The following is a 20,409-nucleotide window of genomic DNA, read 5'->3' as shown; positions in this document are numbered from 1 at the left end:
GTTTGAACCAGAAGTTGTGTGTTTCACCTCAGCTGGTTTGACCATAACCCATCACACCCAGAACAATGGACCGTGCAGAGGAGCACCAACATGGGAGAGTTGGGTGAGGAGCCTGCGGTTGCCGGGCGGGGAGCAGCTGAGCCAACCACCTCCTAAAAACTGCACAGGCAGACCGACAGACAGATTGTACATGGACACAATACCACATGTAGAAACGTATATAAAACGTACCAATAAAGAGGGCAAAGCAAGTTCACTGCATTTAACAGTATTCATATTCTCTTATATTCAGCAATAGTTAAATTCGTATTTTAATTAATGTTGTTTAAAATACACAGCGTGTTACTTCGGTTTCTTTTTTCTGTCTGCAAAGGAGAACTACTTGTTGTGTAATTTACCAATAATCAAGTGACATTCTCGAAGGACCAATCACCGTCTGAGCTGAGAAGGTGCTGACCAATCGGCATCCAGTATCACATTTCCTACTTTTGCGCGCCTTAGAATCTCATCAGGCCGCGAAGACGGAGGGATAAATTACAACAAGCGTCTCAAGAAAGGAACAAACCGATCGGTTCTTATAATATCATATGGTACAATTATGTAAATGATTTGCTAACGTTAATGATGATTATCGGGTAATTGTTGCGGGAGTAGATAGCTGGCTACTATTTTTAAGCTAGCGTTTGCTAATGTCTGTCAGTTAGCTAGCTAGCAGTTCAAGATCATAAATGGACATTTCTTCTATTAAGGTTAGCAAGCAAATATGTATTCCGCTTTGTTCAATGAGACGTATGTTGGTCGACGAATGGAATCAAAGACGTTACCTCGTTCATAATTTCCGTTACAAGTCCGTTTACGGACATTTAGGAGGCTACGCAAGTAGCTAACGTTAGCTAATGCTAATGATTTCATCTAAGGTGCTAACTAGCTTAATTTGCTCTTGTGGCTGATTGTGTCTCATCTCATACAGTTGAGTCTTACAACTGAAAAGGTGTTAACCTGCTAACCTGCAGACCGAAACCACTTTATGATCCTGGTCCTCCTCCAGCGAAAATGGAAAGTGGAGACTCCCAATTGGACAGGTAAAGGTTGACAAGTGAATTTGTTTTGTCCAAGATAAACGTAACTGAGGATTTGTCACAGTTTAACTTGTAAAATGAAGGTTAAAGTTGTTGGACATATTTTATTATCGAGCATTCCTCAGGCACATAAACAGAAACTAGGATTAAAGATATGTAAAAGATAACACAATGTTCCACTTCTCAAACTCAAGAGTATATGTGTCCACATATCTCAGTCCTAATGAAAGAAAACAAAACTATTAAACCCAATTTACTGTTTATTGTTTTGTTTTTTTACTGTCTTTAGTGTGCACTTTACCCCTTTGCTGCTGTAATCCTGTAAATGTCCCCACTGCGGGACTAATAATGGATTATCTTGTCTTATTTTAAATAGCTTATTGAGATTCTCCATGCTAGTGGTGTCATATTTTCCGCTTTTTATTTGCACGCCATTAGCAGCATGTGTGCTTCTGTAGCAGCTCAGACTAGCTGGTAACATGTGCTGAAACAACAAACAGTCAAAACTGTATGAAAATATAGTTAAAGGGATAAGGACAAATGGAATAAACACAATATTGATAATTGGACGAACATTGGGAGGTTCTCCCAAACTTACAGAATGTTCTATCATGCAAATGTTTGTATCACGATACCTGCCTGGCTGTAGGCCGTTTAGCCATAACACAAATATATTTATACATGCTGTGATTTGTCTTAATTATTTTCTTTTTTATTATTTGTCTGTTAGTGTTGAGGAGTTGGATGATTTCTCAGATTCTGGCAGTGACTATGAAGCCACGCTTAAAGCCTCAAAGCGGAGAAAGCAGGCAGTAACTGGACCTCGGGTAAATGATCTTATACTCTCAAGATGCTTCACTCATTTAGATATTTTTCATATGGATTATCCACAATAGAGTAGATCAGGGCGATGATCTTGTCTAAGTTTGGTATTTTTTTATGGTATGGAATCCAGTAGTTTTATTGTCGTTCATCTCGTAGTCCTTGAAAAAGATTTTTAAAAGGCTTATTGAGAGTCAGAATAACTGCAACACTGTTGTAAGCCTCCACCTTATCTTGCCATGGCTACCACTAATTCCGTTGACAACATCAATTCCCTTTCTCCACTGCTGAACTGCCCTCCCATCTCTTTCATCTCAAGCCACCCAAGAGACCTAGGTATAAAGCTGCATTGAGGGCGTCCAGCTCCAGCCCCATCCCCAGTCTTTCAGACTCCTCCCTGCAGCAGCCCTCCCGAAGGACATCCAGGCAGGCCTCGCCTAGACCTGTGACAAGAACGAACGAGGGTAACCGGTGCATCAGTGCAGAGAATATCTATGATGCTGTCCGCTCTGGAAAGAGTGCCATGGTGGTGAGCAAAATTGTCAGCTGAAGAGCAAGGGGGAAGGGGATGTAGAGATAAACACATGAAGGGAGGGAGGTGCTGAAGGAGGCATGTGTAATGAGAAGAGAAACAAGGCTCTATGAGTAACAATGAGAGAGATTATCCTCTGCTGTCAGTGGCTGACTGATTTGACCCAACAGAATTGGCTTTGATACGCGAAGAGGAAGAAGTGTTTTCACTGGGTTGTTTAGTCAATGATTGACAGCATGTGACCATACAAACCTTTGTGCTGCTGTGCCCAGTCTCTTCTTGTTAAAGACTACAAAAAAAGCATCACATAACAATAGAAAGACAAAAAATAGTCTGGTGAGCAGTAATAAAAAAGCCTGCCACTGTAGTGAAGAGCAGCACAATGCAGTTGGTGATTCTGGGTGAAGGTTTACTTTCATAAAGCACATTCAGCAAAAGTGCAGTTAACTCGTATTATTTCTGTTAGGCAAAGGTTTCTCGGATCTAGTTCTCTTCTATATTTTTCTATATTCTTAATGTACGCTGCACTATTATCACACAACAGATGTTCTAAAGGAGTGCCCATTTATGTTCAATAGTGCCATGGTTGCCAAAAAGGATTATGCAATGGGTATAGTGAATAATACTGGAATTTAAAATGAGCAGAAAATATACGGGTGGGAGATTGTTGGAGCATTCAGACCCACATATGTTTCTGAAAGAAACCTAAATGGCCAATAGTAGGAAGAAAGGTTGAAAGCTGAAATCCTTAATGTTATTTAAATGATGTATAGTTATTATATCCATTCTCCCTTTGATCTGAGCCCAGCGTTCTCATTGGCTGCTATCTCTCTGTCAATTTTAAGACTGTGGTGGACGAGTGGCTGGACAGCTACAAGCAAAGCCGAGAGGCGGGGCTGCTGGTGCTCATCAACTTCATTGTTCAGTCCTGTGGATGTAAAGGTCAGAGGTCAAGAGGGAGCCCAAGAGATCGGGGGTGGGAGTCAAAGTTCAAAAGATTATCCTTCCAATTTCAGCTCCAGCAATAATCAGCAGTCAACTATTGATCTCCCAGTATGGTAACGATGCAAAGTGTAGAAGCTGTGTTTATCCTCTCTCTATAGACAACACAATATATCAATATTTTGTGAGCATGGATTGAAAAGAACAAGAAATGATGCCATTTAATGTTATGGGTCAAATACAAGAACAATAATTAATCTAATATCACACTTACTATATTCAAGTGTTTTTTTCACAGTGACTTCTGATGTTGGACACTGCCTTAATTCTTTTGTCCAGGTATGGTTAGCAGAGAGATGTTGGACAGCATGCAGCATGCTGAGATCATCGGCATGCTCACCAAAGAGTTCAATGAGGTGAGACATAGTTTAGATTTGTTCCAATAAATCCTAAAAATAAATATGGTTCTTAAAAATGAGTCTTACAGATCTGCAAGTTTGAATCTTGTTCTTAGTCTTTGTCATCCCTTCTTACTTCTGATAATCCTGGAATTTGCTGAGAACCTCCATTTCAGAGGAGATTATTATCTGAAGGATGGCGTACAGTATGATGGAACAGACTAATTAGAATCTATGCTGATAAATGGGACACGTTAATGAGTTAATCACTTTGGTTGGCCACTGATGTAATTTTCATTAGAACAGCAACCACTTCTGCCTCAAAGAACTATACAAAGCATAGTGTGTGATGTCTTTCCTCCATTTCTTTTGTTTCTTGCCATCTTCCAGGATTCAGTAAACTACCCTTTGTGCACTCCAGGCCCCGAGCTGAAGCATTTCAAAGCCGGCCTGCTCGAGTTTGTTCGGGTTCTCGTGAGATCGTGTCGGAATAGCCTCATTTATGATGAGTACCTCTTCTCCTCTCTGCTGGCTCTACTCACCGGCCTCTCTGACTCCCAGGTCAGAGCCTTCCGACACACCAGTACCCTGATTGGTAAGCACATCGGCACAATACTGGGCCATAAAATATTAGAAAAATACACACAGACACTAACAACTGACTTCGAAAGGGAACTTTGATTATGGATGAGAGGCTACACTTTTTGATTAGTGGTAATCACTTCTTTATGCTAGTCATTGAAGTCACTTGCTTTAGTTTTTGACAGCCCCTTCATGCCGTGATGCCAAATGTTTTTCTCCAGCTTCTGAGTGCCAGAAATAACTGCTTCTTTCAGTTGACATCTGTTTTAGTTGCTGGAGAAGTTCTTTTGTTTTTCAGAAAGTATTCCTTTTGTATGGCTGGCTTTTATTGTTTCTCATTGTTTTCTCATTTTTAACCCACTGAAATAAATTGCAAAATCAGATTAAAAGATGAATAACCCAGACACGGATCTTTACCGGTTCTGTCTTGTCCGTGAATTTCAAAGGATCAAAGGAGATGCCAACCTTTCTGCTGCATTTTCAGTGGAGTCCACTGATTTCCTGTGAAATGTGGGAGTATTCTTGATCTATTTTTCCATCAATAATGATGCATGTGATTAAATCACAATTCTACTCTGAACCTGACGCCCAAATGGCTATTTCCTTTTAACCTACATTTAATTGGATACAATCAAAGAACAAGGTCAGATGATAAGAAAATTATCTTTATTTTTAAGCTTCCGTTTTCTTTTACGCGTGCGGTTCCGATGCAGGGTAAGAAGTGGCAGATCGGGGGGTGGGGGGGGGGGTCTTTATCAAAATAAGGGGAGCTGATGGTTTTTCTTTTTAAGGTTTTATTTATTAAAGTATAATACACTATTTGTAATGCACCTTTTAATATAATTATAAAATGGAACATAAAATAATAATAGCAATATTAAAATCAGCAAAGTTCAACAGAGTGGGAAACATCCGCTGACCCCAGGTTATGTGCAGTCCTGTCAGTACTTTGCTAACTTACATGTTTGTTTCTATTAGCCATGAAGTTGATGACTGGGCTGGTGGAAGTAGCTGTGTTAGTGTCTGTTCAGCTGCAGACCACCCAACGGCAATACGACATGGAGAACGGCAAGGAGGCGCGTGACCGAGCCCCTGGCAGACTGGAGGAGCTGCAGGCCACCATCAGTCAGGTGACACATACACAAACACTGGCCACTTTCACGTACTAAACGGGCATGTCGGGACATTAAAGCAGTCCATTTATCAATTCATGAGTATTTACTTTGTTATGTAATCAGAACAGTTAAATCTGCATTTGTTTTTACCAGAGTCTCAGTCAAGTGTATCGATATTTTCTTACACCCCCTTTTTTTGTTATATGTATGTGTTATAGCTACAGGAGAACAGAGAGGAGTTATCCTCCATGATGAACGTCACGTTCCGCGGTGTGTTTGTGCACCGTTTTCGTGACCGGCTGCCTGAGATTCGGGCTACGTGTATTGAGGAGTTGGGCATGTGGCTGAAAACGAACCCTGAAGACTTCCTGAATGATGGATGTCTTAAATACCTGGGGTGGACTCTGCATGACAAGGTAATTGTCAGAACTAGACGATAGACAATACATGACAGCATTACATGTTATTATGATCTTCCGTTCCGCAGCATCACCTCAGAGGTAGCAGCTGTCCGCAGGAAAGCGGAGGAGATGGAAATGACTGCAGTTTAAAGGGAATTGGGCAGCTCTTTATTTTTATATGAATTCTTCATAGTCTTCGACAGCCTCTTCCACCAGGAGCTTTTGTAGAATATCTACACACGGACACAAGAAAGACCACATACACACACTTATACAAAAGAGAAATGTCCACTAGGAACAGGCTTGGGTGTATCAATCTGTATGTAAGTTATAGAGTGTGTGTGATACTGTACTCTCTTCTTCTTTTCTTTAGCAAAGTCCAGTGCGTCTGCAGTGTGTGCGTGCCCTGCAGGGTCTGTACCAGGAGAAGGAATTTATTGGCCGCCTGGAGCTTTTCACCAGCAGATTTAAAGTGAGGCATCCCTCTGGATTGGCAACCTCATTTAATGATTCTTTTCTCCTGTCTGTCTGTCTGTCTGTCTGTCTGTCTGTCTGCAACTCTGCACAGCATCTCTGTTTGATCTTTGTTTCAGCTTATTGTGTTACCATTTTGTTGCCTGTCTGTCTCACTTCACAGTGTTTTGTGGCCCCTCCTCTTATTTATTATTATTTTTTTTTCACCATTCCTTTTTGTTGTGATGGTCTCATCCTTTGTCTGGCGTGTGTCTGGCTGCGTTAATTGCTGCCAATTATTGATGCTTAATAAGCTTTTCTCAAACATAAAAAACCTCCTGAGCCACATGTGCTGAGGCAGATAAATGGTTTTCATGGCATGGCTTAGTGCCTAATCAGTGTGTTTGTGTGCGTGCATGCATATCTGTGGGTGTGGGTACATTTATGTGTCATAATTATGCATTGAAGTCTGCTGGCATGATTTTTCATCTTTTGTCTGTGTTTGCCACTGCATATCTGAATGTATGTGTGTGTGTGTGTGTGTGTGTTTTAGGAGAGGATGCTCAGCATGGTGCTGGACAAGGACCCAGGGGTGGCAGTGGAAGTGGTCAATCTGTTGCTGCTGATCCAACAGTGAGGGGTTTCTCTGTCTGATGTTTTCTCTGTGCCGCTATCTGCAACATACAGTACAGGAATTTCATTACAGTCGGATCAAAACATGTCAATTATGGCCCATTTTATACAATTTGAAATGCATTTTCTCTGTTTTGTATCAATAGTTTTGAGCTTTGTTTACAGAAAGGTTCTGTTGAAATGCATTTAAGAGCATTAGTAATAATAAAACATCTAATTGTGTCTGAAATGTGAGGGGAAAATAACTAAATACTGCAAATATATCCGGGTTGTCCTTAAATCCAGTTTCTCAACAATAGAAGTGTAATGAATACTCATAACTGTTATAACACTCTTGATCACACAGTGTGATTAACCGGCATCTCGCAACACTGACTCAAGTTTCTTGTAAATTAGATGTTTTTAGGATTAGTTACCAAAATAGATTTAAAATGTGGTTAATGAGCTCTGTTTGATTATTTATATATATTTAAAAAATATTATTACTATTTAAAAATGATAAACAAAAGGCTGCAAGAAAGGTTCAGTCAATTATTAAAACATATCACTTGACAAGAGTATTACAATGCTTGATGTGTTTTTTATCTTGTGGTGTTAATGTTGCTAACTATCGGTCTGTAACTGATTCTGTCTGTGCTCATGCAGGAGGACAGAGGAAGGTCTGGGAGAGGAGGAGTGTGGTCACATCTATCCCCTGGTTTACGCTTCAAACAGAGCCCTGGCTTCTGTAGCCGGTGTCTTCCTCTTTAACAAGTACATTTTCATCCTTCTTGTCTGCACGTTGTCCAACTAGACTTTTGTTCAGACTGCCAGCCCAAATCCATTTTTGGTATGCAGATTGATTTTGGAAAGCAAAAAAATAAATGCACAAAATTTAGATTTTTGCAAATCGGATTCAAACCACATTTGGGGATGGACCTCTATTTTTCATGCTGCCGCATTAGAAAGCAGAGTTGTAGCTATGTAATTCTTTACCCCTATGTTGTTACCACAGCAACCCATGTCGATGAGTTAGTGATGTCTGGACACAAGAATCTACAGTCTTAAAAATTTGATTTGAGAAACAAATAGTTTCTTTCTGCATTCTGAATGTAGCCTAAATGTTTTAGATTTGTGTCATTAAGGTGCACCTGTGGATCGGTCCATATTCAATTTTAATTTTCTGTTCGACATTCCACCAAAAAGAAAACATCGACACCTTTTTTCATTCACACTAAAGCTTAGCTGAATAAATCATTTAATTTTAACCTGCAGCGTAGATACAAATACTTTTCTGTAGAATGGAGCATGTTATTGCTCCACTGATGTGATTTCAGCCTTCAAACAGTGAGCACATTTTTCATGCCATTTCTTAATTTTGATTTTTTTCGTTGCGGTTTGTAAACACAACCCTGGCTTCCTGGCTCAATAATATTAGCCAGAGGGTTTAGCAATCTTCCGTCTAGCTAGCTTATGGGTAAAGCATTTTTTTCCAGACTGGAGAATTTAGTGGAGCTTCCCAAGCGTCTGACTCGATTACAAGGATGACAACGATTTCAGTGTCACCCAGGGCTAAAGAGAGCCCCGGGGGAGAAGAGGCAGAGGAGTGACAGCTGGAGGCAGGGGCGGAGAAACGTCCCAAGCACAGAAAAATTAACAGTGCAGGGTTTCTAGTATAAGTGATTATTCAAAGGAATTATTTTAGTATCAGTTGAAACATTGTAGGGGAAATTCTACTCACTGTGCCTTTTTTTTCTTCTTTTTTTAATATGTAATGTGACTTTTTTTTTGTGTGTCTGTATCTCAGGCTGAAAAGTGTGATTGCCAGTGACAGCCAGGAGAATGATAAAATGGAAAATGCAGCCTTCTTTCAAATCCTCATCTCCTTCTTCATCCAGAGTGAGGTAGTGTCTCTTTCAGTCTCTCCACTATTCCAATCATTGCCATTATGTTTTCATGAATAAAGGTAGACTTAACACGACAACGTGTATATTGTTCAAATCAAGTTTTATTTTGAGTTCCCTGTAAAATAGTATACTCCCCACAACGCATAGCAGGAAATGTTATTCCTACAACAGACACAATAAAACTACATCCACCCAAAAGTCTTGTGGCGTATCACATCTTAAGTTATTCATACTGGAACTCTGAACGATGAACATCATTTAGATCACATTATACTGCAAACCATCTTTTGTGTCACTGTAAAATAAATGATGGCCATTTTAGTTCAGAAACACACTTAAGTAATGTACTGAAGCTAATCTAAAGCAATTCATTCACTCTTGACAGTTCCATGAGCACGGGGCATACCTGGTGGATAGTCTGTGGGGTGTGGCAAGATCTGAGCTGAGAGACTGGGAGACGATGACAACGTTGCTGCTACACGAGTCTGGTGAGGAACAAGATACGACTTGCATCTTAGCTGCATCAGTGCACTGAGCTCAGCTTGACACCAATACACCATAATAATTTATGCAAGTCGTGTTTTATCACAGTTATTTGTTTCTGCGTGTGCCGCTCCCTCGCTGTTCCGGCATCGCGTCGTCTCAACCATCACCCACTCAGTTCTGCAGCTGTCTGTGCGTCTGTGTTGTCAGGTCTGATGTATGAGGAGGAGGGGGTTCTCATAGAGCTGATGATGTGTGCCATCAGACAGGCAGCACAGGCAACCCCACCTGTTGGGAGAACTCAGGGCAAGAAGGTGGTGGCACACAGACAAATGCATGATCATTTAGTTTTGAAGTTTATGTTTTATGGAACAGTGGAGCTTGGGGGCGAGAGAAATGTCATTCTTTGTTTATACTTCAAATGTACCCATCATACAAAAAGTCAGCTTTTAAAACTACAATACACAACTTTGTGACACTAAACTGGAATAAATTAGATGTTCCACATCAGCCAGAATCATGGGTACAAATGTTTGCCTCTGTTCCTTGCGGTTCTCTGACATTTGTTTTTGGTTAGCTTTGTTTTTAAGACACACAGTTTCATATTTTACATTCACAAACATTGTGAAATATTCACAATGCTTTTTGTCTTCACATGGTTGAACTGCTACCCTGTACTGCTCACTGAACACAAACACGTGGGATTAGATCCTGGGCATGAAGGATAAGAAGGTCCAGGAACAAGACAGGAGACGTATCACCACACACTTCATCCCATTACTGCCACAGCTGCTGGCCAAGGTACACAACCAAGATTCACTTACTATACTTAATATAGCATTGGTGGTATATTATATTGTACACAGAGGATTTCATTATCTGAAGTGTTGGCAAAGCATTGCCCCCGTACTTACTTACTTTTAATCTATGTATATACTGCTGCCTCATATTACATTATAGACTAAAGGCCAAATTTATATGCCAAGTATACAAATGCTGTATTTTGTATTATTTTCGTTTAATGTTTCTTAATGATGAGCCCGTGTTGTTCCCCCTCCCCTCAGTACTCAGCCGATGCAGAGAAGGTGACCCTCCTTCTCAAAGCTCCACTTTACTTTTCTCTGGAGATGTACAGCAGCAGTCTGCGGCTGGAGAAGGTAGGAGTGGAGGAAATGTGGAGCAAAATCAATTACCTTGAATAGATTGTTAACATCTCTTTAGGAAACTACATCATGTTCCTCCTTAATCATTTCCCCTCTCCCATATTTCCCTTCTACTTAACGTGTTCTCCCTCAATCTGTCCCTCATCACACTCCCCTCTCTTTGTCAGCATCTGGACCTACTGCTGTCTCAGGTATGTTGTATTATTGAGAAGCACACGGAGGTCACCGTGCTCGAGGCTTGCAGCAATCTGGTCAGCAGTCTTGGCGTCGACTTCTACACCTTCTCCTCCCGCACACATCTGGCATTCAGCCAGGTGATGGACGGCCTGACTGAGTGCCTCAACGCCTACTTGAGTGACCTGCTGCAGGTGGGAGAGCATGTCAGTGGAGCTTGAACACAGACAAATGTTGCTGGTTATGACATACTATTTTGTCCACCCTGTTTTATATCGGTGAGGTCATGCGAAACAATGGAATCACCTCTCTGTATAATGCAACACAGATCAACAGCACCACACTGCAGCCACCATAATTATCAGTTTATTGAACGCCACCCGTTTCAACGAAAACTGAACGTTCAAATCTTCATGAAGGTATTATTTATTGCTGGGCTGCTGTGTTAGGCGGCTTTAGTTTTATCTAATATACTGGCTCTTACAGCGTCGGCGTTAATGTATTACTATTACATGTACAATAAAAATCTGGGATGGAATTTGGTTAAAATAGTATGTTGTATTTCAGTTGTCCTCAAAGCATAACCTAATTAGTTCAATGTTGTAGTACATGAATGCATGCATATCAACTGTATATAACTGAACTATGAAAATACAGGATTGTGTTCCAGAACAGCAAAATAAGGCAAAAATAAGCCAACAACTGACAGGGTGTTAAATGTAAGCATGTCTTTCTAATTAATGTGTTTTTTAGGCTGAATGTCAATTTTGTAGTTAAAAGGGAAAAAAACAGATTGGTAAGCATCTGTTCTCTCAAGAGTGTGTGTCTGTGTGTTTTGTGTGCTTAGGGTACTGCAGATGACGATGATGTATACAGTGCCGCCACTGCTTTGAAAAAGATCGCAGCCCTCAGCAGGTACGAATGTTCCTATGATCCATATGGCAGTCTGTAGTACAGACTATTTGTTACACAAGTGTGTCTCTGTTGCTCGTGTTTGTTCAGTGCCAAGGACCCGACAGGCTGGAAGCTGTTCGACTCCTGTCTGGAGCTGCTGAAGAGCAAGATGGAGTCCAGAGAGTTCGACAAGGAGGTCTGCGATAGTCACACATTTGTCAAACATTGTCTTGTGAGAATAGAGGCCATAACTTAAGATGGTTCAAGTGGAACATAGGTTTTGCCTTTTGCGCCTCAATGAACTAAAGGTACTGGTTTTAATTTTCCTTTTGTGTAATTTCAGCTGATGGTGTCGGCCCTGAAATGTGCTGCCTTTAACTTGATGTGGGCTAAAGTGAATGCAGTTAACTCCACACCAGCTGAGGTGCTCCTCTATACAACAGCTACAACACTGCATTCATCCTTCTGGATGTTTAGAAATAGTTCGACCTTCTCTCAGTCTTTCACACAATAACTTTGCTCCTGGAAGTGCCAGCCTACCTGCTCACAATAATGCGATCACAGCCAACCATGTTGGTGGCCTTCCTCTGCATTTGTTGAGCTCTTCTCTTTCTGCGTTGTTCAACAGTTCACCAGCTGCGCAGACAGCAGGCAATTAACACAACAATCTGTTAGTGTGCATCCAAGCCCGGAATGACTCTCAGACATTTATTTGCCACTAGTTCACACTTTTTCTTACTGTTTCTCTTTACATAATAGTTTTTCTCAGCTGATCTTCACTCTATAGAGCTCATTTTTTCCACTTTTCCTGCAGATTTTCTCTTTGATTCACACGGAGCACATCATTACGCATTCATCCATTTGTGTATTTATCTAAACCAAAGTTTCAGAGAAATCCAATGCAAATTATGTTTCTGCCAAAATATCCCCCTAAATCCTGCACACTGCTCCTTTTAACGGGAAGAGGGCCCTTTTTTAATATCAATAATTCCTACTCTGGAACGAGATGGCATTGCATAGATACATAGATTACATCGGTTACATGGATAGCCGTAGTAATCATAGTTGGTCCTGTCAAGTCTTAAATCCCTATTGGATGATAAACAACTTAAATATAGAGGCTGGATTTTGGATATAATGTTCAAATAATTAAAATGTCTTTCCTTGCTTCTCGTTCCTGTCCTATACATAAATGTAAAACTAGTGATCATGTCTGCGATCTGTTTCCCTCTGCCCTTTGGTCCCTTCACCATCTGCTCCAGGGGGAATTGAAGCGTTTGAAGAAGGAGATGCGTTCGTTCTGCAAAGTTTGTGAAACGTGTCTGTCTCTGGACCAGACTGAGATCAGAGATCAGGTAAGGCATGACATTTAATGCACTTATTGTAAGTCGCTTTTGGATAATGTAATGTAATGTAATGTCGTCCCATGTGGGAAGTAACTGATGTCATTCTGAACACTGAGACTACAAGTTAAAACTTTATTTTTATCTGTTTGCGTCAATGACAGGCCCGATGTTTGTGTGTTGTCCGTCTGTCCCTCCTGATTCTCGGTCAAAGGCCACTGTGACCTCACAAAACACGTTTTTGGCCATAACACAATTTTTAAACATTTCACTCGAACGTTTATTAGGATAAAACAATTGTCATAAAGGGTTTGCAGGTAGAAGTTATTGTCCTTGAAACTAGTTGCTCCTCTTTTCCCCATTGACACTAAAGACTCAGACCAAGCTGAGCTAAAGTAATAAGTTGGTTTCTCTCATCCACAGGCGTTTGAGCTGTTGTGTGACTTGCTGCTCTTGTACAGTGTGAGTTCAGCCCGCTTTGAACCCGCCCTCCAAACGCTGGTCCACCTGCCGTCTGATTCCCTGCGTTCTGAGATGGCTGCTTTCCTCCTGGACTACGTCTTCTCAGAAACTGAAGATGCTGAGCTCGATGGTATTTCTGTCCACTGCAGAGCAAAACATTGTAGTACTACATTTACACTGACAGATTAGTTATTGGTTACCTTGCAGATTCAGTTTTGATTCTCAATGTACTACAAGCCAAATACCATTTTGTCATCACGCGTTCTGGTTTGCCTGCTTCTCCCGTCTACATTTTTCAAGGTAATTATTGATTTGTTACTGTTACTCATGTTCTCCTTTCCCTTTTCTCCACTCTGGCTTTTTTCTCCTAGATGACATTGAGGATGCGATGAAGATAACTCTTCTTCAGAGGAAGCGCAACCAGCTGGCTGGCTACTGTAAGCTGGTCATCTACGGTGTGCTGGACCTCACCGCTGCCACCAATGTCTTCAAGCACTACAGCAAGGTGGATATGGAGATTTAAGGGATAGTTACATTTTATTAGCCTTGTATATTATACATACATAAGCAATCAAATTCATATTCCTTGACAAGATGTGTCTCCAGTTGGGGAAATGTGTTAATAGTCCAACTGAGTTTAGAAATTGTTGAAGTAAAAGTTAATCAAAATTGTATTAAGAATACAGGAAATGAGTTAATAAAACATTAATAATGGAGAGGATGTGTAAGAGGGTGGAGGATGGTGAGAAAATCTCAGCGAGGTGCTGAGTGAGTCATAGGTGGTTAAAAGAAGCACAGATGACTCGAAGGCAGTGGATTATTCCTACATGTTTTGTTGTTAATTAAATAGACTATTGATGTTTTTTTTTTTCCTTTACCGGTTTTCTCCAGTACTTTAAAGACTTTGGCGACATCATTAAAGAGACTGTGAGCAAGAGCAAGGTCATCAATCCCATACAGAGCGCCAAGACCGTCTGTCTGAGTCTGCAGCAGGTGTGCATGTACATGAAAATAACCAGCCTTTAAGTATTCATTTCTGAGAATGAACTTTTAATGAATACATGAAACACCTTGGACATAAATCGCATCTTTTGATGTTAGTGGTGTGGTTTTTTCTGCTTCAATTATTGTGCTGTTGTGTTTCCCATGAGGGAAAATCTTTGCACAGAACAACAACATCAGCATAGAACTGACAGTTGTTGATCGACATGTGGCAGTATCTGGCAAAAAAACGTTATTACTTTATTTCTACATGTTGAAAATGTTGCTTTTGTGAGGCACATTAGCATCTTCAAATTATGAATTTGTGTATTTAATTTATATTCACTATATGACTAACCGGGCCATTCAGAGAACATTCTGTGTAACATAAATCTCAGAACCGTATTGAGATTTTCCATAATCTTTTTTTTTTTTTTTAATTCAGTGTGTCATATGGTGAACTTCTCTTCACCAAGTAAATATAAACCAGCGCTTGAAGGTATTTTTTCACAAGCAATCGAGTGGAACAGTCCGTCCACATCTATGCAACCGTTTGTATAGAATGCCTTATGCGTAAAGTGTCTATTTTAAGTCATGTTTGTGTTTGTTCAGCTGTTCTCAGAGATGCTTACGGAGGACCGCAGCAGGCAGGATCTCAGTGAGATCAGAGACTTGGCCAAGAGGCTTGCCATGAGCTTTGGCATCAATCTTAATCGTGCCCGCAAACCACTGGTGGCCCTGCACACGTAAGTAACTCACGGGTCCCTGCCAAACGCATACAGACCTGAGCTCTCATTTATAACCGTTATATACGCACAAAAACGAGCCCTGAAAGAGGCGTACGCCACTTCCCACCCAATAGTTATGATTTATTAAAAACAAACTTGACTGGAGAATGTGCGCACGCAAAACGGAAACTTATGTGTACGAACATTTTGGAGACGTGGGGAAATTGACGACACATGGCGAGGTGGTGAATTGAAGCCAGGCTAGAGATTAAATGTGAGTCATCTTTATACGCGTAATGATGCCTCATTAAATTTCACTTCATAACACACAGAACAGAGCAATAATCTTTTAATACTGCAAATATCACCAAGTAGTCTAAGAATTTTGTGTTTAGTGTTTGAGTAAAATTGCTGCAGTGAATGATTCATAATTGATTGATTAATGGTTTAATACACTACACAGACTAACTGTAAACGGCTATCCGATGTGAGTATAGGAGCTCACCAGAGGAGTAACCATGGTAACTGTCACACACAGTCACCTCACCTGGCAAATCTTCACCACCTCACTTAACGATTGTGTAAATTGGAAATGTTTAGAAATGGAGCCAGTGGTAGCTCTCGTACGATCACTCTATATTTCCTTTATCGGTCCTAACCATAAACCATAAGAAGACGTTCCTTTTTTTAAAAAAAAATAAATAAAAAAGATATCCAGGGTGGTGGATACTCTGATTGTCGTGATCCTTTTGGAAGCAATCTTCGTCTGTAAACATAAATACTTATATGTTCTTTCGCTGTCGTTTCCGTGATTCATTGTAAAAACCCACGATCAGCAGCTCCTTTCTATGCATGAACATTCATGAGGTGCTTTGCATTGATTGTTTATGGTGAAATATTGGCATGTAGAGGGCTGCATGTGAGGCTGAACCAGCTGCGCACATTTACAGGTTGATCTGGGATTTTATCAAAGTAAATATGTGTTTTTGGTGTATATACATTTCCTCCTCTGAACGAATGCAAACATTTAATTGGGATCCTTTTTTAAATGAGGCCCCAGGCCTGTCAGCCCTTATTTTATTTTACTAATTGATTTTCTTCAAGCCGTGACGGCGGTTTTGTGGCTCAGACGCAGCTCAGTGATTGTAAAAGAAAGAAATGTGTTTCCTCTTACATGATAATTGAATTTGTGACACAATTCGTCACACTTGTAAGGTGTAAATTAAACAGTTAAGTGTTTTTTTTTTAATTTGTTTTTTTTATACACTATAGCAGTTAATTCAGAGTTATAAACTATTTTATGTTTGAGCTCTTTTGCCCGTGTTGTGTCTGCTCTTAGGGAAGGTGTGCGTTTTGCATTTCGGGACCCACCAGAGGAAGAAGAGCCACAATCGAACGTGGCCTTCTTGGAGATCCTCAGCGAGTTCAGTTTCAAGCTGCTGCCACAGGACCGCATTGAGTTGTAAGAAACTATCTCAACTCACCCTTACAAATAGTGAAATATTATCTGAATACTAACTTATTAATAAAATAACTAAATCAGTCATATCAAACGGTTGCCCTTTTACTTGAACCCAGTGTTTTACATTTCAGTACAATTGTTTGCGTCGTTTCAGGATCTCAGCAAAGCAACAAAAATAATTCACTTCCAAAGAGAAATGTTTGATTTTCTTGTCCAAAAAGTGGCAGCTAATGGTACTAAATTGAAGATGTGTTAATGTTAATAAGCTTTCTCTACACACAAAAATGTGCTTCTTCTTTGGTTTATTTTGTTGGATTGAATTTCACAGAAAGCTGAAACGGCTGAACAGCTAAATATTAACAAAGGTTGCTCTGTCTTTGTCCTCATCGCTCTGCCACTGTCATCCCCTCTCAGGGCAGCCTTTCTGAAGTCAGTGTGTCCCGGTGACGCCCTCTCCTGGCCGCCAGTCAGACTATATCAACGTTCCTTGGAGGGCCGCTCCTCTGCTAAAGCCAGAGAACAGGAGGAGGAAGGCGATGCCGTCTCCTCTCATAATGCCCCTGTAGCTAAACGCAAGAGGACAACTCCTCAGCGTGAGATGGACACACATGCTAGACAACGACAGAAAAAACTGTAGATTCACAGCAACTCATGTTTACCGTAATAGCTTAAAAATGTGCTCTATCTTCAACAGTTGTTTGACTTCAGAGTCATTTGGTGAAAGGAAGGTTTCCCTGACATTACATTTCATTTAGCAGGCGCTTTTATCCAAAGCGACTTACATTCATACACCGTAGACCAGTGTTTTTCAACCTTTTATGCGTCAAGGCACACTTAAGACACAGAAAAAATCTCACGGCACACCAACAACAGGAAATGATATGCAAATCAAACCCAAACATAGTTTCAGCATGAGCATAATATACTCTAAGAAATCAGGGAAACGCGTGTTCTATTTGTTGTGTTTTATTAAACTTAACATCATCCTAATGCCAAGATGGCACAGGCTTTATGCCCAGGTACAGATCATTTTATGCCTGTTTCATAGTGTTGTCACGCAAACGAACAAAATAGTTTGGATCCTTGTCTTGGAGCGCACGGTGTTTAGTTTGCAAGTGGCGTTTAAGCTTGCTAGGGACCATGGCACTGTTAGCTAGCTTTTCCCCACACACAACGCACAACGGACTCGGTGCGGCGGGAACCCCAGTGAAGGAAAATCCAAATGACAGATACTCATCACTGTACTGTCTTGAGCTCACCGTTTTAGCCTTCTTTTGACACCCACTTGTACTGGGCTCATCATCTGGATCAAGTGTGGGGGGATCTTGATCAGGACCTAGTTTTCTTTTCAAAAATGTCTCCATTAGACTTTTATGCGTGTACTGTACCTATCTCTCTTGAGCCTTCATACCACTGTAGCGACCCTGTGACGTGGCTGTCAATCACAGTGTGGCACCGTGCATGCTGGTCGAGGGGGCGTGCCTGTGATTGGAGGAGTAGAGGGGAGGCGGGATTAACCGTTCGGAAAAGGGGAGTTAAGTGTAGAACGTCGTCCCGTCTCCGTGTCATCAGTGCAATAACGTCCGAAACATTACACCACCAACAGCGCGACGACATACAAACACACAAGTTGGCTTTTTTTTTTCCACGAATGAAGTGACAGTATGTAAGAAAAAATATATTTTTCACGGCACACCTGACAGCCTCTGTGCCGCGGCACAGTGGTTGAAAAACACTGCCGTAGACACAGCTACAGGGAGCAATTCGGTGTTAAGTATCTTGCTCAAGGACACATCGAGATGGGCTAGCAGAGCCGGGGATCCAACCGCAGAGCCTCTGATTTAAGGTCGGCCCTGCTAAACATGGCTGAGTGGCGAATTGAGATGCATTTGAGGGTCAGGGGGCGACTGTGGCCAGAGTTAGTTTGTGCCTTTTCATTGGGCATAAACCTCACATTTATTTGCATTTTGTCAAAACAAACTGAACTCAAAGCCTAAATAAATGCTTCAGGGCTCGGTTAAACCCATGAGATGGTGCTGGGACACACTGCTGCACAGACACCCGTGCAGACGTCTGCATTGGTTAACATTAGAGGGTATCGGTTGTGGAAGACCTGCAAGAGAAAAACATGTGGTCTAGATGGGGGGGGGGGGGGGGGGGGGACAATTGTCGGTTGTATTCATTTAATTAAACATTACAGCATTTGTTGTTGCAGACGCACCTTTCAATTTTTAAGAGATTTCTTTCTTTCTTTTCAATTAATATATGATGAATTAAAAAATAAATAATTGTCAGTTTTTTGTTTTTGTTTATTTTCTCATTTTTTAATTTAAATTGAACAGTGTTCTGGTTGACTTCCGACTCCTCTAGGTTCAGGGGCCAGCACAGGCCGAGGTTCCTGGTTGGACAGCAGTATCCAAAGCAGCCTTGCCACTCCAGCCTTCACCTCCACGGCCCAGAAACAGGCAGCCAAGCAGCTGGACTCCAGAGACACGGAGTCTGATACAGGCAGCGTCTTAACTGAGCCGGAGTCTGAGGACGAGTTCTCCGTAGGGTACGTTTTACATAATTAGGGATTATTAATTGAATTATCTGCCAGACCTAAATCATTTTAACTATATATTTACAGAAAGCTTTAGTTGCCAAATCTATTTAATGAGATCTATAACCAAATCACACATCTTATTATAAATTCCAGTACAAATTGTCAGAAAGAATCACTGTGCAGAGTACAGCATTAGCAGCTACCTTATGTACTCTATTCCTGACTGGATTGGACAGACTTCTCTCCAGAAGATAATAAACAGATTACTTTTTAAACAAGCAAATCCTCATTCCCTCATCAAATAATGGTGTTCTGCACATTTAGTATGACGACCCCCCCTAGAATGTAATTGCTGCTGCTCAACAGGTCCAAAATGCGAAGGGTGAAGCCCAGCAGACGACGTCAGCTCTCCTCCAGCCAGACCGGTCGCTCTTTGGATCAGAGGGGCCTGAACTCCCAACTCACCTTGTAAGACAGATTTTAGAGTAGAACACAAACTACAGAATTGTTTGAATATTTGTAAAATATGACTGTCTCATTGGGTAATAATTATTACATTCAAATAAACTGTGTTTTCTCTCCAGACTATCTCTGATTGAGGACGACAGTGCAGAAAGAGAAGAGGAGCCTGAGATTGAGAATTACGAAAGTGACTCCGACCCTGAATCTACATACACGCTGGTAAAATAACAAATCTTAGAACATGTCGCTCATACCATTTCACAACAAATCACACACTTAATTACATCGAGTGTAATGTTCTCCTGGTTAACGAGTCAGCTATAAATATTATATTAGTCTCTGACTTTCAAAGTTTGGCTGTAATATACAGAGTTCATGTAGCAACTTCTAATACACTGGGATGCCGCCATTGTGTAATGAACTGAGCTACAATTGAATCAATGCCTGTAAGAGTGCATTATACGTGTGATTCATGGCGCTGACCAGCAGACTCATCACTGACACATTATGGTGGCAGGTCTAGTATAATAGAGTATAGATACATTTGTTTTTATGATTGGGGAGAGAGAGACGTGAAGTTGGACCAGTGCCTCTAGTAGTAAATGAATTCAGTTTGTATGGGTTTTCCGTGCTTGACTTTTCTTCTGTTTTTACCAAAATAGAAGTAAAAAAAAAAATAAAGATTACGGACTGAATTCCTGGCACACTCAAACTTTTCCCTCCCTTGTTTTTGCTCTGCAGCCTTCCACACGACACACCAGTGTCCTCGACGAGCTCTTTGACTGAGGGCTCGGAGACCTGGACCTCCTGGAGAACAACAGTTCATTAAGACATCTCTTCGACACTCGTGTTTTCAGTGGTTTTGGTAC

General features: G+C 41.0%; 1 protein-coding gene across 1 annotated transcript; it reads left to right on the top strand.

Moving 5' to 3' along the window:
• Nucleotides 1-1,053: 1,053 nt before the first annotated feature.
• LOC117737475 (cohesin subunit SA-1) lies at nt 1,054-20,326 on the top strand. Its single transcript, XM_034543471.1, has 31 exons — nt 1,054-1,082; nt 1,810-1,906; nt 2,221-2,430; nt 3,279-3,375; nt 3,715-3,791; nt 4,164-4,368; nt 5,334-5,485; nt 5,689-5,886; nt 6,245-6,343; nt 6,878-6,957; nt 7,603-7,710; nt 8,744-8,840; nt 9,229-9,331; nt 9,537-9,640; nt 10,035-10,127; nt 10,391-10,483; nt 10,657-10,857; nt 11,511-11,578; nt 11,666-11,753; nt 11,901-11,981; nt 12,820-12,912; nt 13,324-13,492; nt 13,734-13,867; nt 14,254-14,355; nt 14,956-15,089; nt 16,411-16,533; nt 16,948-17,126; nt 18,904-19,087; nt 19,445-19,546; nt 19,663-19,759; nt 20,282-20,326. The coding sequence occupies exons 1-31, from the start codon at nt 1,054-1,056 to the stop codon at nt 20,324-20,326; spliced, it is 3,642 nt and encodes a 1,213-aa protein (XP_034399362.1).
• Nucleotides 20,327-20,409: the final 83 nt, after the last annotated feature.

This window comes from Cyclopterus lumpus, chromosome 10 (genome assembly GCF_009769545.1).
Source record: "Cyclopterus lumpus isolate fCycLum1 chromosome 10, fCycLum1.pri, whole genome shotgun sequence".
In the NCBI taxonomy this organism is placed as follows: domain Eukaryota; kingdom Metazoa; phylum Chordata; class Actinopteri; order Perciformes; family Cyclopteridae; genus Cyclopterus; species Cyclopterus lumpus.
Note: the sequence above shows the minus strand (reverse complement) of the source record. Positions and strands in the feature narration are given on the sequence as shown.